This window comes from Myotis lucifugus, unplaced genomic scaffold, assembly GCF_000147115.1.
Source record: "Myotis lucifugus unplaced genomic scaffold, Myoluc2.0 scaffold_631, whole genome shotgun sequence".
Taxonomy (NCBI): domain Eukaryota; kingdom Metazoa; phylum Chordata; class Mammalia; order Chiroptera; family Vespertilionidae; genus Myotis; species Myotis lucifugus.
Window position 1 is genome coordinate 224,797 of NW_005871679.1, and position 25,630 is coordinate 250,426.

The following is a 25,630-nucleotide window of genomic DNA, read 5'->3' on the forward strand; positions in this document are numbered from 1 at the left end:
GAAGGTTAACCTTTGGGATGGCGGGCGGGGGAGCCCCCAAGGGTCCCTGGGGAAGACAGGAATTTGACCTGAACAAGGCCCGGGGGCCACCTTTTCTGTGGGAGGAAAGTCTTTTCGAAGGAAAAAGCCCCCGAAACCTCCGTCCCCTCTTTCATTCCGGTCCCCTGCTCAACAGACTCCTAACATCAACACAATTCCAAAGAAAAGCTCCTTAAGTCCTTCAAACGGATGCAGTCTTTTGTAGAAATAAGGGTGAATGTTAATGGCTGATCTTGGAAAAGTTTAAGTGAAGATGCTGTGCAATTTATGCAGACTGGAATGTTAAAAACCAATATTGAGTTACATAAATAAAATATTGATGGGGTGATTATTCCATTGATGTTTGAGAGTTCACCACACACACACACACACACATACACACACACACACACACGCACACACACACTGTTATTAGTCAGCCCCTTAGGATAGAATACCTAATTTCATGGCTGATAAAATATAAGAACGAGCATGCTCCTCAGCATGTATTTACCAAGTCCCCGGCGTGTTATGGGGAAGAGGACATCTGGAGCTGAGCAGTGTAATGATGGCAACAGTGGGAACATAAAATGTGCAAAATGAAGTCTCAGCTAAGTCCCCAACTCATCAGACTGGCTACCCAGCAGCACAGGCCCAGCTGATGGCACCGGCTGTGAACCAGGGGGTCACCTCAGTGAGCGAGTGCAGGAAGGACGGCTGGCCTGTGGCTAGCAGAGACAGTCAGCTCAGTGGACATGGCTGGAGAAGAGGGGCACTGGGCATCTTCCCGTAAGTGGTCTGTTACCAGGAGCTTATATCCACTTACAGTTGAAGTGCAATTCAACTGAATACACACAAGTTTGCTTTCATGATGGAGCATTTGGGAAAAAGAATCTTCCTTTTGGGACTTGAAGTATATCTAATCGCATGCATACGATTTCCATTTCTTCATGGACTCCCTCGTGCTTTACGTTAGCAAAGATGTATTGAGCACTTATTCTGTGCAAAGCACTGGACTGACGCTGCCTTAAACAAATGCACAGAAGAAAGAAACTAGCCCCAAATATTGAATTTTTCTCCTAAACCGAATGAGCTGCTGACATGCTGGTGCTGTTCCCAATGGGCATGGACACCACACGTTTAGTTCCTACCAGCGCGTGGCCCCCATCTTCCTCGAAGTCCTCCTCTACGCCGTCAGTCATCTCCTCGCCGTCCGCGTCGGGCCCTCCTTCCGCAGGCTCCTCGGGAGAGTGGTCTGCGTTCTCCGACACACATTCCTCTTGGATCAGCTCTATACTCTCTTCCAATTGCTTCTTCTGAGCTTCTGGGGGGAGGGAGGGGAGAGAGCAAATGATTACTACCTTGGGTTGCTCATGCGCCATTTGGATAAACCACGAGAAAAACAAACAAACAAACAAACAAACAAACAGTCTACAGAAGGTACACTACCACTGAGCTGTGAGGAAGATAAGGTCCTGTGAATTTCAGTCAAATTTATTCAGTCATGTATAATATGTACATATGTCTATTTTACATGTATGCTTACTTATTTTTTAATGGAAATAGAGGAAATTGGGGAATCCAAATGATACTGGTAGATAAAGAATAAAGATTTACATAAATAGCCCAGCTGGTGTGACTCGGAGGTTGAGTGTCAACCAAGGAACCAAGAGGTTGCTGGTTCGATTCCCAGTCAGGGCACATGCATGGGTTGCAGGCTTGATCCCCAGTGTGGGGCATGCAGGAGGCAGCTAGCCAGTAATTCTCTCTCATCATTGATGTTTCTATCTCTCTCTCCTTCCCTTCCTCTCTGAAATGAATAAAAAATATACTTTTAAAAAATGTACATAAATAGATTGATCTTTCTGGCTATACAGGGTGGGGCAAAAGTAGGTTTAGTTTATTCTTGTATTTATTTTATTAATTATTGCATTATTTTCCATATGAACAACTGTAAACCTGCTTTTGTCCTCACCTGTATATAGTCCTTTCTAATAAGGATGTTCTTTCTGAGGAGAAAATATATCAAAAACGGAGGGGATCAAGTAAAACACAGAGCTTGCTCATTGGAGGAAGGAGGGCAAGAATGCTCACTGACAGGTTCAAACCTAAGTGAGAAGGACAAAAGCTCACTGGGATAAAAGCTCAGAAGCAGGTATGTCATCGCTCAGACAACACGTCTAAGTGGATGATCCTTTGAAATTTTAGTCTAAGTCCTGTTGGCAGGTGGGGTTCACCACACAGTTGAGAATAAAGCTCTGGTGTGGGGTGGCCTGAGCTCTGCATGGAGCCACCTCCTTCCCCAGCTTTGGGAAGCAGACAGAGAGTGAGAGCCCTCATGGGTCTCAGCTCCTCAGCTTGCAAGCAGAATCTCCACTGTGTAACTCCCAGGGGTTGGAGCAGTAACTCAAAGTGCCTAGTAGAGTCCTTTGCAAACCGTAAGTGCTCAACAGACAAAGCAGAGAAGGTCCCAGGAAGGCTCTAAAGTGGTTGTTGTAAGACTTCATATATCAAAAGACAAAGATGCTAACCGTACCTTCGCTATGCCCAAGCCACGCCCACCAGCCAATCAGAGCGACTATATGCAAATTAACCAAACCAAGATGGCGTCCCCAGCAATGGAGGAAGCCAAGCTTCCCTCCTGCTCTGGCCGGCTGTGGACTCTGCAAAAGGCAACAATGTTTCAATTATAGAAGCTAAATAAATCCCAGATACCTGCTTTCAGCCAGCCTCCACTGGAAGCTTGGGTGGCTGGGGGCTGTGGCTAGCCTTCAAACAGCCATCAACCCCTCAACCAGGATGGCCAGGCACCCCAGGGGAGACCCCCACCCTGAAGGGGCTGTGGCCAGCCTGCAAACAGCCATCCGCCCCTCACCCAGGCTGGCCAGGCACCCCAGGGGTGACACTCCCTGAAGGGGTTGTAGCCAGCCTGCAAAAAGCCATCAGCCCCTCACCCAGGCTGGCCAGGCACCCCAGTAGGGACCCCCACCCTGAAGGTGCTGTGGCCAGCCTGCAAACAGCCATCAGCCCCTCACCCAGGCTGGCCAGACACCCCAGTGGGACCCCCACCCTGATCTGGGACACCCTTCAGGGCAAACCAGCCAGCCCCCACCCATGCACCAGGCCTCCATCCTATATAATAAAAGGGTAATATGCAAATTGACCCTAACAGCAGAACAACTGGGAATGACTGGTCACTATGACACACACTGACCACCAGGGGGCAGATGCTCAATGCAGGAGCTGCCCCCTGGTGGTCAGTGTGCTCCCACAGAGGGAGCTCTGCTCAGTCACAAGCCAAGCTGACGGCTGCCAGTACAGCGTTGGTGGTGGGAGCCTCTCCCGCCTCCTCAGCAGCACTAAGGATGTCTGACTGCAGCTTAGGCCTGCTCCCCGCTGGCAAGTGGACATCCCCTGATGGCTCCCGGGCTGCCAGAGGGATGTCTGACTGCCAGCTTAGGCCCAATCCCCCGGGGAGCAGGCCTAAGCCAGCAGGTGGTCATTCCCCGAGGGGTCCCAGACTGTGAGAGGGCACAGGCCAGGCTGAGGGACCCTCCTGAGTGCACAAATTTTTGTGCACTGGGTCTCTAGTGTGTGTGTGTGTGTGTGTATATATGTGTGTGTGTATATATATATATATATATATATATATAATTGTCATCCAAATCAAATAGGGAAATAAGGAGTTAAACTTAAAAAATGGTTTAATCTAGAGAAGAGGTTCCAAGTAGCTAGATGAAAAGAAAGGCAAATTAGGCAAAAGCTATAGACCCCAAACACCCTGAATTTAACTGCTATTGATCTGGAGCACATTAAGCTAAGTGAGATGAGTCAGACAGACAAAGACAAGTCACTTACATGTGGACTCTAAAAGCCAAACTAGTAAAAACAGGGAGTAAAGTGGCAGTTTCCAGGGCCTGGGGGCAGGGAGAAGATGGCACATGTGCTCTTTAAGAGTATGAATTTGCAAGGAGTAGTAAGTAAGCCCTGGAGACCCATTGAGTATAGACAACGATATTGTATTATATCATCAAACTTGCTAAGAGACTAGATCTTAATGATTCTAACCACTAAAAAGAAATGATCACCTGATGGGGGTGTTAGCTACTCCTGCAATAGCCATTATATTACAATGTATAAATATATTCAATTAACATGTTGTACACCTTAAATTTATACCATGTGATATGTCAAATACATTTTAATAAAAAACAAACAATCAAACACCCCCAAAGAAACAAAATTGCTAGGTTTCATTCATCTCATCTCCCTTCCACATATCACTGCCTTCTCCAGTTCCAGACCTTTAACCTAGGCACCCCTGAGAAGAGGCTGTGAGGGGCAGACTGGTTTGATCAGTGAAAACTTTGGAATCCTTGCTGTGAAGCACACCTCCTGCTCTCCTGTTGCCTCCGCCATTGCTGGTCCTTGGACCACACAATGGATGTGGACACTCTGGTTTTGTCCCTACGTTCTCTTTCTCCTAAGAGTGTTTTTGTACTTATCCCCTGACCCTCTCAATTCTAGCCCCTCTAGGTGATCATTCTGCTTGTTCAACTGGCCCTCAAGCCCTGAGGTGGTATTTCAAGACAGAGATAGAAGTGGAGTTTGGGATTGGACAATTATTCCACTGGGCAGGCCCAGTTACAGGTGAATTTTTTTCAATAAACACATACAATACTGTAAAAATACTTTATCTCCCTTATGATTTTTTAATAGCATTTTCTTTGCTCTAGACTATTTATTGTAAGCATACAGCGTATAATACATATAACATGCAAAATACATATTAATCAACTGCTTGTATTATTAATAAGACTTCAGTCAACAATAGGCTATGATAGTTAAGTTTTTGACAGGTCACAAGTTACATGTGTATCTTTGACTGTGTGGGGGTCAGTGTCTCTGACCCTGTACATCGAAAATTGTTCCAAATCTTACAACCTTCCTAAAGCAAAACCTTCTTAATTTTAGGTCATTGTGTTTATTTTTTGTTAATAAATAGACTCTTGCTTAAAATTGATATTATATTGGGATGTTTTGGTCTAGCATACCCATGTCTTCTCTAGTGGTTTTAGAAATATTGGTTTGAGAACTTTCACTTTTTGATATTGGAAGTGATGTTCTTTTTTTCCCCTCTAGAAAAATCTCCAGCTGCAGCAGCATGGCGGATTTTCAGAGCTTCCCAGGGCCAGACCTTGAAGGTGCGTAGCCTGCATTGGGCTTTGGGTCTGAATTGCTCAGTTGTCTTTGAGGCTGAAGCTGACTTTGCTGATCCTGCTCTGAATGTGATCCCTGCTCCTTTGGATCACTGACGCCTGGACCAAAGGCTCTGACAATTCATCCTACTGCTGTCCTTTGTCTCATTCCTGTTGAAGTTTCCTTGAAAATTGAGCTATTGCCTTCAAGGTCATTGTCCCACTCAAAGGGGGTGATAGAGATGTCAGTCTTTTGTCAAATGAAAAGTACAACACAAGGCAATTTTCAAGACATATTTTGATGTGTTCTGTTCCCCTCACTGAATGCCTAATACAGACAGGAGTTGATATAAGGTATCAGAAAGGATATGGGATCCATACTTTCTCTGATTACTAGTCCTACTAACTTTAATTTTCTTCTGTGAAAGCTGAGCATAAGAAATCTTTCAGAGTTGCTCTATGTGCAAATGAAGAGCAGGGGTGAGTGCCTTCTAAACTGTATAGGCCACACCAACATGTCAGCACAAAAGGCTCTAAATAGTTCTCAAATTGAATTTATTTTGATTACTTCTCCAGACAAATTGTCCATGTCAAAACACTTAATCACTATCAATCATTAAGAATCACATACTCCAAAGACAATTTTGGCTTTGACAAGCAGCTAAGTCTGTGGGCCAATTATATTGACACTAGAGGCCTGTTGCACGAAAAGATTCATGCAATAGGCTTTCCCTTCCCCTGGCTGCCGGCACCGGTTTTCCTCCGGCACCCGGGACCCAGGCCTTCGCTCTGGCTGAAGCCACCTTCAAGCCTTTGCTACCCTGCTCGGCCGCCCCGGGTCGGGTCGCACACAGGATGCCTGGATGGCAGCCAGGCGGGCCAGCCGATCGTCGCACATGGGACGCCCCCTGCCCCAGGTCTCAGATAGCAGGCCCGGATGGCGGCAGGGCAGGCGTGATGGTGCTGCCCCTCCCTGCCTGCAGTATGCAAATTAGCCGCCATCTTTGTTGGCAATTAATTTGCATATCTTGCTGATTAGCCCATGGGAGGTGTAGTGAAGGTACGGTCAATTACCATGTTTGTCTATTATTAGATAGGATTCTGTTCAAAGCTTTAGGAAGGCGAGGGTATTTTAGCTCCTTTTAAATATTTCATTGGCTGTTACCTTCACAAGGGATTGGACATTAAGCTCGGTTTCAGGGGACATAAAAGGGGAACTGAAACGAGTGAAAGCAGCAGACATTTGGTTCAGAAGAGCAGACCCTTCCATAGACACCTGAGACCCCGGTATGAACAGGGACCACGTGACTAACATCAGTGCATGCCTGGGGGCACCCATACACTAGCTGGCTGAGCAGCGCACCCATGCGCAGCTGCAGCAGGACTGAAGTCTCATGTTTCCAAAGAAGTCATGTATTTTGACATTTATTTATAATCTTCCATTTTTGGACATTGATGTCCATAAAAAAACCTCTATCCTTACCAAGCACATGGGAAGATAGATGTATCCAATGGGACTCTGGCCTGTGACCGCTCTCATGCTTCGGTCTAGCATTATCATAAACACGACCTATGCCCACCAGGAGTGGCTGAGAGAGACTGGCTGGCCATGTATTAGCCATTCCCCCAAGGATAAAGTGGAACTAGATAATGTCTAATTGCCCTTTCATAGCAAAGACTGGATGCCTGGCATGTGATTTTTTTTTTTTTTTAAAGTGTGGCCACCAATTGTTCCCATTGTTTTTCCCGTTCTCTCTGTACACCCTTTTGGGTCGTTCAACATCACCATGTAAACTACATAACATTTCTGCTATTCATATGTGGCAATTTATGTGTGGAATAAAGCACATTTTTAGGCTAAACTGATGTTAAGGATTATTTATTGTTTTCAATAAATAGTCAGTATATCCCAAAATTTGTACCTGAATTATTCAATGGAAAAAATAACACAAGCGTGGTGGATTCATAGCAATTATAATTTAAAAGTTGGGATTACTTTTGAGGCCACGATCCCTCCGTCTAGCTGACACAGGAAGGGCTGGAGACCCTGAGAGCAGTCAGACGTGCTCCCGCTGGGACGAGGTGGATGGCGGGGGAGAGCAGAGAGGAAGAGAAGCCCAGCCTTGTTCTTGGAGGTTTCCAAGCTCAAAGAAAGAGCCCGTGTACCACGCAAGTCTCTGCTGGAAGCTGTTTAAGGTGCAGAGAATCCAAAATGTTGTTATTATACTTCAGCACATGGACTCCTGACACTTAGGGATTCACTCCCAACAACACAGAAGAAGGCCTGTGCAGCCTGAACCCAGCTACGCGGGGAGTGGGGAGCGGGGGGGAGGAGAGGAAGAGGTGCGTTTCCCCTCACCCCCACCATCTCTTTCCTGCCTCTGCCTTTGCCCTGAGAACTGTCATCATCTAACGATGTAAATTGGGAATGAGAGACGAATAAAACAGCAACAATAAAAGTCAATGTTAGCTACTAAATAATTAGTTTGCAACCAAATAAGCATTAAAATGAGTGCCCCTGAATATTAATAAGGAGATATTGAGTCTTTTAAAGAATTTTACTGTATTTCTCTCTACTTTCTATAATGTAGGGTTGACTCTTTTCATACAACCCTGTTTTTTTTTTCATAAAAAATATATAGAAAATGATCATCTTATCTCTATAAAAATGAATGAGGTTCAGGAGACAAATGGCAAAAGAAAAAAAAAATTAGCAATTAAATAATTCCACTTTCTTCCCAACATGGGAAAGGAAGGAGGCATACCCATCAAAGGACCAAGCCCGTCGCTTAAGAAGCAACGTCTCTGACGGGAAGCTTGGACACGCGCCGGCCGCTAATGAAAGGAGGCGCACGCGTTGGGCCTGGTGTCCGCTCGCAGACACCTGCACGGGCACCGCCAGCCTGGCAGGATGGGCTGAAGCAGCACAGTTTCCTCGTGGAGGTGGTCTGGATTTAAACGAGTTCTCCACAACCCTTTCAGCTGAAGTGGAAATTGGTTGTCAAAGTCCTTCGCTGCAGGGGTTGTTTTACATAATAACGAATTTCACAGACGTTCCTTGAAGGAAAACACTGATTCAGGGATGTCCTGGGATATTTTTGTCTGGAAATGCTTTCGATTTCTGCCCCAGACGGCATGTGACAAACTCCCTCCAGCCTACATTTCTCCAGTGAGCGGGTCAGGCAGCGAATCTCTGCTCAGCAGAAAATACATTTGAAATAGAAATTTTTAATAAACATGAGTCTACTTCCTCTCTCATTTGTCATCCATATGAACTAAGACGTGGTCAGGAGCCGCTGCATGTGGTAAGAAGTCGGGCTGCAGGAACCTGGTGGGAACACTCCTTGGCCGGATATGTCTGCTCCCACCAGCCCCAGGTCGCTCTGATCAGAGCCTTTACCCGTCGCAGGGACTGTGGACCGACTTCCACAGGCAGCCTGTCATTCCTCACAGGGAGGCACCGCCCTGTCCTCACTGTGAGTGAGAAACAGGCTCAGGCAGAGGCAGGGGCTGGGCGGATTGCACCAGAGCTCATACCTGTCTCCCAGAGGCCCCACGTGCCTGGTGAACCAGGCTGCTTGGTCCTTACCCAGCGACACAGTCAACATCAGGCCAGATGCTGTGTCGGAGCCCAGGGCCCACATCCCTGCAGGTTCTCCCCAAGGAGGAGCTTCCCAGGCAGCCGCAGGGCAGTGACACCCTGGGATGAGGCCCTGGTGGCACCTGAGGTTGACACTACAGATGGGAAAGTGATAGGGGGGCTTATAATCTGATAGATAGAGCACCTGAATTCATCTGAAAAATAATCATGTTATTTTAAATCTTAGAGCACATGTACTCATGTGAATAGGGTTAAGTTTTTCTTAAGTTTACTTTTCAAGGCCTGTTCGAAGCAATGGAGGAGGTGACTCAGACCCGATAAGCATGGTCAGGCTGACCACCAAGAGTCAAAACATCATCTTGTCAACATCATCTCATCACCTGATGACAAGGACAGTAGCAGACGTCTCTGGACCCCCAGGACTGCACGCTTCACCCCAGCCCTTTCCCCTTTATAACGCTGTCCCCTGCACCTGCTGGGAGGCAGGATTTGATGCTTGTAAGGGCCCTGTCTTCTTGGTTGGCTGGCCTTCTCAGTAAACGCCTTACATGATTCAACCCGTAATATTGTGATATTTTAACTTAAGCTTCGTTACTGGACACAGCGACAGGCAGCCCGAGCCCACTGGGGGTTTCCCGGTAACAAAAGGACAGTGGACTCACCCACAGACCCGGGCTTGAGACCTGGGCTGCCACTAACTGGTTACGTGGCCATGGAAAAGTCTGTCTGCCTCAACCCTCTGCTTTCTCCTCGTGGAAGTGAGGGGCTGGATGGGAGCAACGGCTTTCAAAATTGTATTATTATTTTTTCAAATGAAACTTTTTGCAAACGAAGTCATAGATTGAGTCCCAATGGATAAAACGGATGGAGGCGACGCTGTCTGCCTGGGAGCAGAGGCTGGGCTGGAGGAGGACTAGTTACCCACTTTTACCACCTTATCTTGTCTCAAGGGGCCTCGGAGGATCTGAGGCTGCACAGCACAGTGTCAGCCTGGGCACCAGTCACCTCCAGGCTCACCCCAGTTCTCACATTCTGTGATTCTAAGCGATAGCGTGGCCACAGAAAAAGGGCACTAATATTGCCTGAAAAGGGACTGGGAACCAAGGTCAGGGCTGACGATTCAGAGCCCAGAGACATGACCTAGTGAAACTGAAATCAACGACTTGGCTGGTGGCCAGAGACACTGTGGTGGTGAGTTCTGAACTGGGTCCTGAAATCTCAGAGTCACAGCGAGGCAGGAGTTGGGCTTTGTGATCATGACCTTGAAATCCAGTCAATGTTGCTGCAGTTAATTTAATGACATATGAATTGTACTTTTAGCCTGATAGCATTAGCCCATGAATTGACTTTATTTTCTTAAAGGTTACTTGATATTGAGCTATAAACTTCCAAGGACAATCACACCACTACTTATTAGCATCAACATACTTTTCATTTTTCCCTTTTGTGAATATATGAATTTTAGACAAATTGGCTCGTGTTCTCTGAAAAGTAAAAGACCAGATCTCCCTGTTGTAACTCTAGCTTACAGACTTCACAGTGAATCTGCCTTAAACTCTATGAAGCCTGCCCCTGGCCCTGGCCCTGGCCCCGCCCTTGGCCCCGCCCCGCCCAGGCCCCTGGCCCTGCCTGTCTAGGTGATTGACAGTGTCTCTGATTTCATTCCCACAAGTCTGTTCACTTACCCGCCTCTGCCTTCTGCTGCTTCTCAATCTTCTCCAGGCGCCCTAGCAAGGAGTCGATTTTAGTTTTGATCTGCGTTAATTCTTTCTTGATTGTCTGCAACTCATCCGATTTCACTGGAATGGGAAAAGGGACAGAAAGGACAGGAAGTCAAAGGCCAGGACTCCGCACGCACCTCACGGACACCGTGTGTTTCCCCCAGACGCTGTCAAATCCCAGGACGCTTTGGAGTCCCATCAGCTCTGACTGCCTCCAGCTCCCCCCACACTGAGGACTTGATCACACAGTGATTCTCCAGGATGGGAACCGCTGAGGTGTCTTCTCACGATGTGGTGCAGAGGTGGTGGGATCTAGAAATATTCTGTAAAATAGCTGACCTAAATTCAGTTTGGCAAATAGTTGAGTCACTCTTAAATGGACTCAGATTGAGGGAGGATTCAATCCTGACAGGTGTGTTAATAATGATACTTTTAGGACTATGTCGTGACATATATTTTAGCCATCAGCAATATTTTTAATCCAGTTCTTTGGTGATTGGTTGGAACCAGAATATCACACTTTCCCCCTAAAATGTCTTAGATGCTAGAGAAGTCTCCCAACTTACAGAACGCTTGTACTTGACTTTTTAAAAAGGAAACCGAGGCAGTGAGCTGTGCGGGCCCCTCTGAGCCCTGGCGCCAGAGGAAGGAAATTCACTGATGTTCCCACTGCCAGTTTCACTCAGATGGCTCTCATGCTGGGTTTTTGCTGTTTACTATGGCTTTAAAGATAAAAGGTAAGACTAATAGAAGATTGACAACTTTCCATTTTGTCAAGTAAGGATGTTAAAAAACAACAATTATAACACGCATCCTACGATCAACTATAGTTAGAAAGAAAAGGGCTTAAGAAAAGGACAATCTCATATTGACCAAACACTCCTTTAAATGAAACATGTTTATGATCATGAAAAATCCACTGCGCCACCCTTATCTTCCCATTTTGATGAGAACGTTTAGAAATGCTGTCAGGGACCCACAGAAACCTGAGCCTGAAGATGTTGAAGCTGGCGCTGTGGGAGCCACACCTGCCTGTGAGCTTCACGGTGGTGGTGGTGGTGGGGGGGGGTTTGGGGTGTCTGTGTCCCAGCAGAGAGCTATGCTCAGGGTCTGGGGTACAGTCCTGGCCACGTAGCTCAGTTGGTTAGACCGTTGTCTTTATACGCCAAGGTTGTGGGTTCAATATCCAGTTAGGTCACATACAAGAAGCAATCGACCAATGAATGCATAACTAAGTGGAACAACATGAAACAACAAATTGATGTTTTTCTCTTTCTCCATTCCTCTCTCTAAAATCAATCAATAAAAAATTTTAAAAAGGTCTGGGGCACAGATCTTGATATCAGGGACTATCCTTCTCTGTCACTTTCCGTTCAAATTTATTATGATTTGAACTTGGCCATTCCCCAGAAATTTCAGAAGAAAACCCTGAGTGTTTAGATTGCTTCTTCAGTCTTCAGGAAATTTATTGTAAATAATAAAAACTAAATGCAACCTATGTTTGCTTGAAATAGGGCTGTCTGTCAACTCAGATATGTCATATAATATACATGATAAATTATGCATTAATGTACACTAATCGCTCAAAGGAAGAAAGACTTTCTCCAATATGAAAATGAGAAAACTTTTCCATTATAAAATCATAAATTTTTCATAAAAAACAGATTTTTACTTATAATGCAGTCATTGGTAAAATAAAAGCTGCAAGAATCAGGGAAGCAGAAGAGTTTAAAGTAGAGAATTGCTCCTTATGTCCATCATTTCAAAGGCATAAAGTTGCCGTTGTTGAATTGCAGCTCAATTTGAAAAACATCGTCTGTCTCAACTTCGAATGGATTCTGCTTTGAAGAATGAGTTCCACTCCTTTTGATGAAAGCACCCCATGTAGTTTTACTTAAACCTATCGAATGTAATAGAAAATAGTTTATAACACTAGCTTCGGTACCGGGAGCTGAGGCTGGGGCTGTGGCTGGGAAGTAACAGATTTCTCGGTAAGTGGAGCCACTCCGCCGCTCGGGAATGCAATTGACTAATTTTAATTTATCTCCTTAAAAAACATAAACAAATTAACCACCAATGATCAGTTTTATACAAACTACATTACATGCCAACAAGGCACCTGGACTCAGCAGTAGGAACTTGTAAGTGTGAGGGGAAAGGTTTGCTTTGCCTGGACTCATGCCCAGCTCTGAGGAACCCTCTGACCATAGCGGGGTCGCTGTGAAATCTGACTAATTGGCCAGGACATTGGAGCTCAGAGAAAACAGGGGTGGAGCCAGCCAGCTCTGCCTCTTTCCTGCCCCCACCAGGGCAGGCGGTGGGTGCGGGCCTGTGCGGTGCCCCACCTCTTTCTTGGATGCGGAGCGCAGGCGCTCCAATAGACCGGCTGGTTCCCTTCTTATGCCTGCATTCCAGAGGACCCTGCCATGAGCCACCTCTGTGGCCATGTGCTTCTCTCTCTCACTCTTTTCTGCCTTTTTTCTACCTTTTTGGTTCCTGTTAACGATTTCTCTACGGCTTGGTGGGTGACATTCATTCCCGGTTTTTACCTACCCCATCAATATTGTACAACGGCAGTTTTCTAAACTTAGAATTTTAAAAATCTTTGCAACTTTGATTTCTGATATTTTTCCAAAACAACAAAAGTTAGTTCAGAATTCAGGCGGGCCTTGGGTCCAAAGCGCCCTGTGCCTGCTTCCTTTTCCCCGCGGGCGGCTTTTCTCTCCCCGTGTGTCCTCTCTGCACCCTTCCCTGGGCTCTGCGCTCCTCTGCCCAGCTCTGGAGTGGGACCTGTAGAGACTTACTTACAAGTCATGTCTTTCCTGCTGGAAATCCCAACTGTCCCAACTTCCATAGGAAAAAGGCCAGAAACACTCACACGCACCAACCCAACTCTTCAGGCTGGTACACCGGGTCTCTCCGAAGACAGCCCAGGTGTGCCGCCCCGTTGCCTTTTGGGCAGACCCTGCACTTGAACAGCACAGCTGCGCCTCTCAGCCAGCCTGGGGCCTCCAGACCAGCTCGCCGCTGCGCCCCTGGGAGTCACCCCCCCCCCCTCCCGGCAGCTCAGAGCAGGCTCATCCCAGCTCCCACCTCTGCCTGAGCGCCTTGCTATAAGGACTCACTGAGATACAGCATTTAGAACCCTGAGCATCTCGCTTGCATCAGCGGGCCAATAGGTGGTAGAGGCGGAAGATGCTATTTCAAGTACTATTATTTTTATTATTTACATGCCTATCCAGCATAAACTCTCTCTCCCCCACGAACATGTCTGTCAAATACCCCACCTGCCTTTCAGGAACCATATTCTGTCTTTTCTGTCCTGTGAATTCTTCCCGGACTAGCCCGCTGGAGGGCGTGTCTGGCCCATCTGTTTAATGGCGTCTCACAGGTGCTCCTGGGCACCTTGCTGCGGACCCCCTCATGTCCCTCCTCATGTTGAACGTGAGCTCCTGAGAGTGCCGCTCCGGCTCTGCGCTGGAGGGCGCGGGGGCTGCTTGGGGGTGTTTCCTGGGTGTGGGCCAGCTCCTCCTCTTCCTCACTGCGAGGCTCCTGCTCCCAGGAGGCCCTGGGCTTCGAGGTCTGTCCTCCGTAATTTAACATGATATGAACGTCTAAGAAGAAACCCTAACTCAGATTAGCACCGAATGGAAACTTCTTCCCTTTGTCATCATAAACCAGCTCTGTGAAAATTATTCCGATTCCTGATTGACATAGTATTCTGATCTCTGACAATATTACATTTTAGAAAGAAAAAATTATGGGCGGTTGTCTAAAGTAAGACATATTAATGGATTTATGCCATCATAGGCTCTCAACAACAAAACTCCCTGCATGGAGAGAGGGCATCCATTTCTCCTTCTTTTCTTCCTTCCTCCCTCCCTCCCTTCCTTCCTTCCTTCCTTCCTTCCTTCCTTCCTTCCTTCCTTCCTTCCTTCCTTCCTTCCTTCCTCTTCTCCCTGACCCCTCCCCCCAATCTTAAGCACATCTTAAACACAGTAAGAAATTAGCAAATGCCAGACAATCTGTAGGTATTGTACGCAGGTACGGTCACTGCAAGTCCAGCTCAGCTTTGCGTGTGTGCTGGCCGCTAATGGAGCTGACTGCCTAATTCGAGGCTAGAGAGCCAAGCAGGAAGTGCAGAGAGAAAATGACGTGGAAGTAGCCCTTTCCTAATTTATCAGAAGCACTATGACAAAAAGTAAGAAAAGAACGCCTGCCTTTGGCAAACACCAATTTGCATTTTTTCCCAGTTCCCCTTGACTCTTAAAATCCAAACTTCTTGTATTTAAAGACACATCACATTGATTGTAGCACATTATTCATGTAGAGTAGGAGCTAGCAAGAGTCAGGAGTAGTTCTTACTAAGAGTAATACTGAAGCCTGGCCGGTGTTGCTCAGTGGTTGAGTGTCGACCTATGAACCAGGGGGTCAAGGGTCAATTGCCAGTCAGGACACATGCTCAGGTTGCAGGCTCAATCCCCAGTAGAGGGCGTGCAGGAGGCAGCCAATCAATGATTCTCATCATTGATGTTTCTATCTCTCCCTCTCCTCTCCCTCTCCCTTCCTTTCTGAAATTAATATTTTTTTTTAAAAAAGAATACTACCAGATACCTTTTTTTAATCTTTAATTTCTTTATTGGTTAAGGTATTACAAATGTGTCCTCATTCCCCCATTAACCCCCAACCCCCCTGAATACTTTTAATCAATGTGCTGTTATACAATTATTGATATAGGAAAGCTGGGTGCTGGGGACAGTTAGATCTAATTACTGAAGATTATGAATTTTGCAATTTAAAAATTATGAATGTGAGAATCTGAGAAAGCGGCTTCACTTCCCAGTTGGCTCCAAATCTCTCCGCTCACCTCCTCTTCCCTGTGTTTCTAAAGGCCTGAGGCTCCGGAAGAGCTGCTCACACCCGTGGGTGTGTCGTGTTTGCAGGCACCCAAACCCTTGTTCCTGTGTTTCCACTGGTCTGCCCGCCCGCTCACTCCTCCCCCTCAGCTCCAATGTTGCCCACGCTGTGCCGTCCCCTCCACGCCTGTCCTTTTCTGCACCAGACTCGCCGTCCTCCCCACACCCCTTCCAGGTGACACTCAGGGGGGCACCATGAGAGCCGAGCCTCAGATCAGGGGACACAGCGTGGGAGGGAGGGAAGGGAGGGAGGGGAGGGAGGGAGGGGAGGGAGAGCCCACTGGGAAGTAAAGCGGTTTTCTCAGACTCTCCCACGCCTGGGCCTCAGTGACCAGATCTCACTGTCCCAGCTCCCAGCAGTTTTGTTTAAACCGGTTCCCTGTGACACGCCTGCTAGTTCTCACGCACAAGTGAGCAGTAGGCATTGGGTATATGAGTCTGGAGAACGGGAGAGAGCAAAAGTAGGAAAATAAATATGTGGATAACCAGTTAGAGATGGCATTTTAAGTTACTATATAAGATGGGCTTGGCTAATATTTGAGTTTGCATTCATAACACGTGTTTTGGATGACATCAGATACTGCCTTCCAAGGGAGTTGATATATTTAGGTGCTCCTATATTGGGTGCATTGATGTTTACAAGGGTATTTCCTCTGTTGAAATGATACCTTTATCTTTATGTCTTTTACTCCTTTCCTCTAGATAAATTCTACAACAAAAGCTTTGCAAAAAAAAAAAAAAAAAAAGACAAAAAACATGCTGTTAACTATGCAACTCTATTCATATGTTTGGTAAGAAAATAAATAACCTGTAACCATAAAAAAGAAAACATAACGTCATAATAAAAATCTATGCTTGTCCTGTTAACTATAATAACTTATTTTTCTACGACTGGTTATAGGGTTTGAATTTAAAATTATTCTTCAAGATCAGCAAAATGATAAATGAAAATAAAAACCTAACAGGTTCTAGGATAAATGGCTTTAACTTGCTTTTAGACACTAGAGAAACGAGGATTAGGTTATATCACACAGACCATCTTAAACATTTTCTCCTAAGCTGTCACTGCAGGATTTTATTTTGAAAAAAGAAGGCATGCTAAATTATTTCAGACCTGCTCTCTTTAAATAGCTCATTGATTTGGTGATAAACATTATTACATTCGGATGCAGTCAACAAAATGATGGCTGTGCCCTTTGCTGCGGTGAGATACAATCTGCGAAGGAAATGGGCGTACAGGATGGCGCTGTCTGCCTGCATCGAAAGATGTGTGCCTCTCTGACTTATGTGATGGAAAATATTTCCATTATGTTCATCTCCTGTGGGGCAAGTCTACCCAGGGACAAATAAAGACTCTTCGGCTCGCTGCCTCTATCAGTGATGGTCACAGAGGGCAATAGCGCCCTGCAGGGCACTTCTGCGATGTCTGGAGACCTGTCTGATGGCCATGACTTGGAGAGGGTGGTGTTCCTGACGTCTAGTGGGCATCCGCTCTGCGAGGTGTCCTACGACGTGCAGGACACTTAGCCCTAACACCACAGCAAAGCGCTACCTGAAAATGTCCAGAGTGCCGCCTCTTAGAAACCACTGTCTAAATAAGTAAGTACATACTGTTTGTCACCAACACAGTGCTTCCTCTGAGCTATTTACAAAATGTAAAAATGTTTGTAATCATATGACTTTAACAATAATTCACATTAACTTCATGTTACTCTTCAAAACAGTTTAGTATGTTAATATAGCCACTAATGAAACAGGAGGCTAGTGGACTATCCAAATTAAGGTAGTTTCTGTGGAAGACATGGGAATTAAAAGAAAATTCATTAAGGAAGCAAAAGTAAGGAAAGGAAAAGAGGGGAAACAATAAATTATACACCTGACATGAGGATGGAAGAAATATAATCCAATATATTAGTTAATCATAAATGAAAAATTATAATTTTACACCTGTAAAGTGGGAATGACATACTAATACCTCACTTACAGGGCAGTGACGGCGAATAAATTAGTTCATATCTGTAAAGTACTTGAATCCATTGCTATCATAAACACTAAAAAAGTTTTAGCTATTATTCTTTTTCCTATTATTATTATAAGCTATTTCATAAAAACACCCAAGCAGCATGGGATATAAACCAAAATCTCAAGAAAAGAAAAAAGGGAAATCACCACGGTGGTAGAGGGTCTTCATCACCCTCAGAAGTTGACATCAATTTGCCACAACACAGCAGGGCTATGGGGGATTTGGGTAACACAGTCCACAGGGTAACACACACCCTCAGCCCTATACTGGAAGCAGAAAATAGGGCCTGCTTATATGTCCATTTAGAACAGTGGTTCTCAACCTTCCTAATGCCGCGACCCTTTAATACAGTTCCTCATGTTGTGGTGACCCCCAATTTCATTGTGACAAATTGAACATAATTAAAGCATAGTGATTAATCACAAAAAATAATATGTTATTATATATGTGTTTTCCGATGGTCTTAGGTGACCCCTGTGAAAGGGTCATTCAACCCCCAAAGGGGTCTCGACCCACAGGTTGAGAACCACCGATTTAGACAATCTGTTCGTTACGAACCCAACATTCTTAATAAAAATCTCAAAAGGATTTTCATCATCCCCATTCTCTCTCCATGACCCAAGAGAAACTAGAAATCAAAAAATACAAAGGTGAAAAATACTTGAATACTAAGATTTTACGTTAAAATAACCTCTGGAGCCCCCCAGTCCTCTCTGCACGCCGGGCAGGGCAGGCGGGTAAGGCCACCGCGTGGCCGAGTCTGCACAGTTGAGTGGCACTTGCCAGAGAAGGCCACCAAGGAGGGCAGGGCCACCCCGTAGGGAACACTGCCTTAGTGCCAGGGTCTTTCTGGTTGTTACAAAGACAGAGTTGCCATCGGCCTTTGGGGGTGGGGTCAGGAATGCTACATGATCTGCAAAGCCCAGAACACGCTCATGCGATGAAGAATCGCTGTGGCCAATAGGCCAGAGATGTTGCCATTGATAAACTTTGTCTTAAAAGCGACCGCAGGGCAGAGAATCCACAGAGCCTGATATTTCTGTGTGAAGTTAAGTTAATATTACCATGGTAGAAAAAGTCTTCTGTAAAAGTAACAGGCAATTCAATGTTCAATTTCCCACAGAAAAACCAAATTCAAGAACTTTGCTTTACTTTTGACAATCATCTGAGAGCACTCTGTTTAGGAACTGCTGCTGAAACTCATTTTATTTTATTACTAAGACTCAGAAAGGGAATTCATGTTTAGCTACCACAGAACAGATAGACAAATGGGCAGATAAGCACACAGGGAACCGTAAATCTATTTTATTTGCTATTTGGGTGATATTAACTAGGTCACATTCTCGGCCACATTCTGCGCAAACCAAACTGTTAACAGTTACCAGAGCATCAGTGTAGTCCTTCTCCCAGAGCTACTTTTTTGTACACCTTCACGTAAAGACAAAGTATTTCAGTGATTCCGTCTTAGCACCTCTGGGAGTCCCGAAGGTCAGGGCAATGTCATGTGGTAGGTACAGCACCTGGCATGGGAGGCACGAGGCCTGGCTGCAGGCTGGCTCTCCCCTTACCAGCCGTGTGACCTCCCGGTGTTTACTCATCGATGCATTGGGAGAACAGTATTCGCCTTACTTGTCTTAAAGGGCTGGGATGCAGAGTGACCACCAAGTCCTGCTAAGGGCCTCCAAGCTGCACTGAATCTCGCCTCCCCCACCTCTCTGAGCTTGTTATCAGCCACACTCCTCCCTCCCTGGCCCCCTCCAGCTCTGCACCTCCCTGGCTCCCTCCCTGTTCCCCAGCTACGCTGACTGAACATGTCTGTGCTCACCGTTCTCTCTGCCCAGAACGCCCTGCCCGGACAGCTTTGGAGCACTCTTACTCATGCACTTTCTTTTCTTTTCTTTTTAAAAAATATATTTTTATTGATTTCAGAGAGGAAGGGAGAAGGAGAGAGAGATAGAAATATCAACGATGAGAGAGAACCATTGATCAGCTGCCTCCTGCACAGCCCCTACTAGGGATTGAGCCTGCAACCCCAGGCATGTGCCCTGATTAGGAATCAAACCGTGGTCTCCTGGTTCTTAGGTCAACACTCAACCATTGAGCCATGACAGCCGGGCACTCATGCACTTTCTTGAGGTCTCTGCTCATGTCATCTCGCCCAAGAGGTTGTCATAGACTATCCTGTGACACAGAGTTCTCCCAACCTTTTCTGTTTCTGTCTCTATTCTACTTGATTCCTCAGCATAGTGACAATTGGCCATGTACTACCTCATATTTTAATTTGCTTGCTTATTGTCTGTTTCTTCTCTGCTAGAATGTAATCTCAAAGAATGCAGGAAACTTCACTCACTTTTCCTTAGGAATAGTATTCCAATAATATATTAGAGTTTTTCCTGAATCAGTCTGTGTAAAAATTAGAAGTGTGTTTAGTTAGAAAGTTTGTGTCTCTACTTTTCAGCAATGTAAAATTATATAAATATTTTATTTTTATAACATTAAGTATGTCTGCAGACACATCTATAATAACAAAAGTGTAATATATTAGACAGGACTTCCTTCCGGATGACCTTCCAGACGAAGCCAGGGCTGCAAGGGAAGCCTGGGTCCTGGATGCCTGCCAGTGGCAGGAGGGAAGCCTGGGTCCTGGGTGCCGGTGGCCAGAGGGAAGCCCAGGTCCCAGGTTCCAGAGGGAAGCCGGTGCCGGCAGTTGGGGGAAGGAAGGCCTACTCTTGCATGAATTTCATGCATTGGGCCTCTAGTAACTCTATAATGACTTAGAGTAGGATGGCAAGTTACACTTTTATCATCTCTACTACGCAGTTTGCCTATCTTCATGATCCTAATGCATTTTCAATTACTCACACAAGCACGGATTTTGCATAATGTTCCTCTAGAAAGGTAGTCTATGCACTCTATTCAGAAGGGAAATTGCTCATTCACTGAAAGCAACATGTTCTGCTTCAGGACTTTAAACGCCAGAAGCTAAGAGAGCCAACAGCTCATTATTTGCTCAGATCAAAGTTTTCAAAGTGCTCCTGGGTTTCGTCAATCACGCCTGTGTTCGTGCTGGAAAGTGACCCATTTCTTACCAGTTTTCCTCTAGTGCTTAGTGCACAGCAGACACTCTGTGCTTGTGTGGCAACCTGCTGACACAGGCTTCACGCAATGTATCTACGCCCACCCTCTTTAAAAGGAGATGAAGGGCCGGTTAGCTCAAAAAAAAAAAAAAAAAAAGGAGATGAAGGAGGCTACTTACATTTCGAGCCTGATGAAGAGGACCCGCTGGCGGCAGATCTCGAGCCCCCTTTCATGGAAAAGACCCCTTTTCCCCGGCGAGTCGTCGAGACAGCCACCCTGGGGCGCTTCAGCGGGATGACCGCGCGGGGAGGTGGGGGCACGCGGCCGTGGTAGTCGAACAACCTGCACAGAACACAGACATGGGAAGATTGGCTTGGGCCTCAGCGTGCTGTCCAGGGAGGAAATGTTTGAGAGAATGGCCGGGAAGAAAACTTTAATACATGTTTTGGTTATTGTTGTTCTTTAACATTCAGAAACGGGTATTTATTAGAAAATTAGTTTTCAAAAGAAATAAAATGTAACCTATGCTTTCTGGACATTAGAATCTGACTCTCCAATATGAGCTCATTTGTCAGGTATGAAAGGACATATACAGGTGTCCGTTGTTATAGCACCTCTTTCATTTCTAACTTTACTTATTTCGGTCTCCTCTCTTTATTTCTTGATGAGTCTGGCTAGGGGGTCATCAATCTTGTTTATTTTTTCAAAGAACCAGCTCTTGGATTTATTGATCTTTTGTACTTTTTTTTAAGTCTCTATGTCATTTATTTCCACTCTGATCTTTATTATTTCCTTACTTGTACTTCCTCTAGCCAGTGGTTCTCAACCTTCCTAATGCTGCGACCCTTTAATACAGTTCCTCATGTTGTGGTGACCCCCAACCATAAAATTATTTTCGTTGCTACTTCATAACTGTAATTTTGCTACTCTTATGAATCGTAATGTAAATATCTGATATGCTATATGTGTTTTCCGATGGTTGCGACCCACATGTTCTCTTTCGAAGTCATTTACTAGTAGTTGTAAGGTTAGATAGCTTATTAGTCCTTTTTCTTTTTTCTTGAGGGAGGCCTGCAGTGCTATGAACCTTCCTCTCAGGACTGCTTTCACTGTGTCCCATAGGTGTTGGGTGGTTGTGTGTTCATTTTCATTTGTTTCCAGGGAGTTTTAAATTTCTTGTTTGTTCTCATTGGTAACCCATTCATTGTTTATTGTTTAATAACATGCTATTTAACCTCCATGTATTTGAGTGTTTTTGAGGTGTTTTTTTTTTTATTGTAGTTGATTTCTAACCCCATGCCATTGTGATCTGAGAAGATGCTTGCTATTATATCAATCTTCCTGAGTTTGTATAGACTTGTTGTGTGCCCTAACATGTGTTCTCTTTTTGAGAATGTTCCATGTGCACTTGAGAAGAATGTATATTTTGTTGCTTTGGGGGAAATGTTCTGTAAATATTGGTTAGATCCATCTGATCAAGTGTGTCATTTAAGGCCTCTGTTTCCTTGTCTGGAAGATCTATCTAGTGATGTCACTGGGGTGTTAAAGTCCCCTACTATGACTGTATTGCTGTCAATCTCTCCCTTAAAGTCCATCAATACTTTTTTTATGTACTTGGGTGTTCCTATATTGGGTGCATATATGTTTACAAGGGTTATATTTTCTTATTGAATCCTTCCCTTTAGTATTATGAATGGCCTTCTTTGTCTCTTGTTATGTCCTTTGTTTTGAAGTCTATCTTGTCTGATATGAGTATTGCTACCCCCCATTTTTTATCCTTTACATTTGCATGGAATATATGTTTCCATCTTTTCACTCTCAGTCTGTGTGTATCTTTTGTTCTGAGATGGGTCTTTTTTGTAGACAGCATATATATGGGTCACGAGTGTTTTTTTTTTTTTAATCCATTCAGTCACCCTATGTCTTTTGACTGGAACATTTAATCCATTTACATTTAAGGTTATTTTAATAGGTATTTATTGCCATTTTTATTTCTTTATGCCTATGTTCCTCTCTCTTTCCTTTTCTTCAGGAAGAAAGATTTAAAAAATATTCTGTAATAGGTTCTTTCATAAAGCTACATGTTATTTACACTTTCAGATAAAATGGGATAATTGTTTTGGAGCATAAGATGTGAAATATGATAACAATTAAGACAGGCTGGTTTTCCAAATATTCATTCATTCTGTTGGAGGAAAAGAAGTAGAATATGAACCACATTTAAAGCAGAACTTAGAGCTAGGAATGTCCAGCATTAGCAAGCTAAAGTGTTCAAAAACGATTGGGAAATGTGCTGTGGAAAAAGCAAGAGATATCTGGGAAGGAAAAGAAATGAAATGAAAGAGTTCAAGGGAGGAGCCATCCTCTGCGAATAAGCAAAGTTCACTAGATCTGAAGAACCGCTTGCAAAGAGCAGCTGATGGGGGTCCCCGCCCAGCTCATGTGTAGTGTAGACAGAGTGATGATGAGGGTTAGGAACGCCATCCCTACCAGGGCTGGAGAATCAAGAGGGTCAACCAAGCCCGCCCCTCATTTCCACTACAAACAATGTCTCCAGGACTGATTTATAAGTTGAATTTGCAGAGCACCTTAAGCCAGTGAATCAAAGTTCAAAGGCAGCTATTGAGGGAGGAGAAAATGTGGCAATTGACTCATCTCTCCGGGGTAGACGTTGCCGTTGCCGTTGAGATGAAAGGCAAGCTCTTTTGGACAGACCATTCCCCCAGGCCATGCAATCTAGCAGGTTCATTAAATAAGCTAATCTATACATTTGGCAAAGAGCACTTCTAAAGCATAACTGAAATCTATAATGATATAAGAATGCTATAATGAAAATTCAGGCCAAATAAAGTGACATTGCTACTTCCGTGACAATGCAATCAAGTGCTATTTTACAGGGAACTGAAAAGTCTAGCAGCATCTCTACTGCCTCCCCAGCCAAGGAGCACAAAGCCTGCATGTGGGCTGGGTCTGAGCCTGTGTTGAGAGAAGGCGGCTGCATCTGACATACTTTTTGTATGTGACACACATTTTATAATTTCCTCAGTATGTGTCATGTCCTTTGTTGATAATTCCGACATAGTGTAGCCCGGTTCTCTGAATATTTTGCTGAGTTGCTTCAAAGGTGGGGGTGGATAAAGGGGGGGGGGGTGGAGAGGTGACTCCTTCTCAACAAGGAACCAGGTGCCGTTTTACCAAGTCCTTCTGCCAATCTGATGGGATGGCATACAGCATCAGAAAGTAACCTTTTAAAAGTGAATGTAATTTAAAACAAAACAAAATAAAATAAAAAACAGCTAAAGAAAGGTATGGGCACTTCACAGAAGGGAATAATTTTTAATTTGACAAAATGAAACGGCGCTGGGGAGTTTCTTAATTTCACTGGGCAAATGTGAGTTGACCAGAAAGAAAAGGGAAGAAGACTGGGCACTGTCCTGTGCATAGAAGCATAGCAAGGTCAGGCTGGGTAGGGGCACTGAGATGGGCTGTGGGGTCCTTCCCAATGCTGGGGAAGTGGGCGAGGAGCAGCCGTGAAGGGGAACCCTATGTTGGCTTCTCACCCAAATTCTGTGTGTCACAGCTCAAAGAGATTTTGCCTTCACAGAGTGTGGATGGGGCTGAGACAAGGGAAACAGTCCATTTAGGATCCATATATGGGCAATAGAGACGCCAACCACAGAGTTCAGTGGACTCCAAATCCCAAAGGTCAGTTAAAACCGTAACATTTCTTCCCTCCTCTTATTTTTTTATTTCCACTCTTAGAATTATATAGATTCCCTGTCTTTTCTGTAATGGTTCATTTTCCCCAATATTGCTGAGTCAGAATACTGTTTAATCCCTGAATTTACTGGTCAAATAGACAATGAGTTATGATAAAGCCAAACACATCAGTTTTCCTCCCCCAATGTCTATTTTAAAATAAAACCTCTAAAAATCTAAGAATACTATTCCCCCCTAATATTTACTGATCAAATAGATAATGGTTTACAATGAAGCTAAACATAACTTTCCTTCCCCAAGGTCAATTGTAAAATAAGAACTATAAAAGAGCTACTCTTAAACATTAAATAAAATAAATGCAGTCATCCTACCTAATAAAAGAGTAATATGCAAATTAACCATCACTCCCCGACTCCATCACTCCCTCACTCCATCACAAAGATGGTGGCAGCCAAGGAGCTGGAGCAGCAGGAGGCTTGGGTTGCCCCCGGTGATGGAGGAAGCCAAGCTTCCCGCCTGCCTTGGCCGGCCCTGAGCTCCACTCAAGGCTACAAAGTTTCAATTATAGGAGATAAATAAATCCCAGATACCTGCTTTTAGCGATGGGCGTTGCAAGCCAGAAAAAGGCCATCAGCCCCTCACCCAGGCTGGCCAGGCACCTCAGTAGGGACCCCCACTCTGAAGGGGGTGTGGCCAGCCTGCAAACAGCCCTCAGCCCCTCACCCAGGCTGGCCAGGCACCCCAATAGGGACCTCAACTCTGAAGGGGTGGGCCAGCCTGAAAACAGCCCTCAGCCCCTCACCCAGGCTGGCCACACTCCCATGGGGTGAGGGTCCCCATTAGGGGGCTTGACCAGCCTGCAAACTTCCATCAGCTCCTCAACCAGGCTGGCCAGGCACACCAGTGGGACCCCTCCACCCCCACCTTGAAGGGGGTGTGGCCAGCTTGAAAACAGTCATCAGCCCCTCACCCAGGCTGGCCAGGCACCCCAGCAGGACCCCCACCCTGATCCAGGACACCCTCAGGGCAAACCAGCCAGCCCCCACCCATGCACCAGGCCTCTATCCTATATAATAAAAGGGTAATATGCAAACTGACCCTAACAGCAGAACAACTGGGAATGACTGGTCACTATGACACACACTGACCACCAGGGGCAGACGCTCAATGCAGGAGCTGCCCCCTGGTGGTCAGTGCGCTTCCACAGGGGGAGCTCTGCTCAGCCACAAGCCAGGCTGACAGCTGCCAGTACAGCGGTGGTGGCAGGAGCCTCTCCTGCCTCCTCAGCAGAAATAACGATGTCTGACTGCAGCTTAGGCCTTCTCCCCGCACCGCGGAGTGGACATCCCCCTAGG

General features: G+C 45.4%; 1 protein-coding gene across 1 annotated transcript in view; it reads right to left on the reverse strand.

Moving 5' to 3' along the window:
* The window catches only part of RALYL (RALY RNA binding protein like), a 113,876-nt gene that overhangs the window by 25,767 nt on the left and 62,479 nt on the right, over positions 1-25,630 (reverse strand). Inside the window, exons 4-6 of the mRNA XM_023746166.1 lie at positions 20,734-20,897; positions 10,503-10,616; positions 1,170-1,342 (exon numbers count right to left, since the gene is read on the reverse strand). Coding sequence (XP_023601934.1) covers positions 1,170-1,342; positions 10,503-10,616; positions 20,734-20,897 — 451 coding nt within the window. The remainder of the gene's footprint in view (positions 1-1,169; positions 1,343-10,502; positions 10,617-20,733; positions 20,898-25,630) is intronic.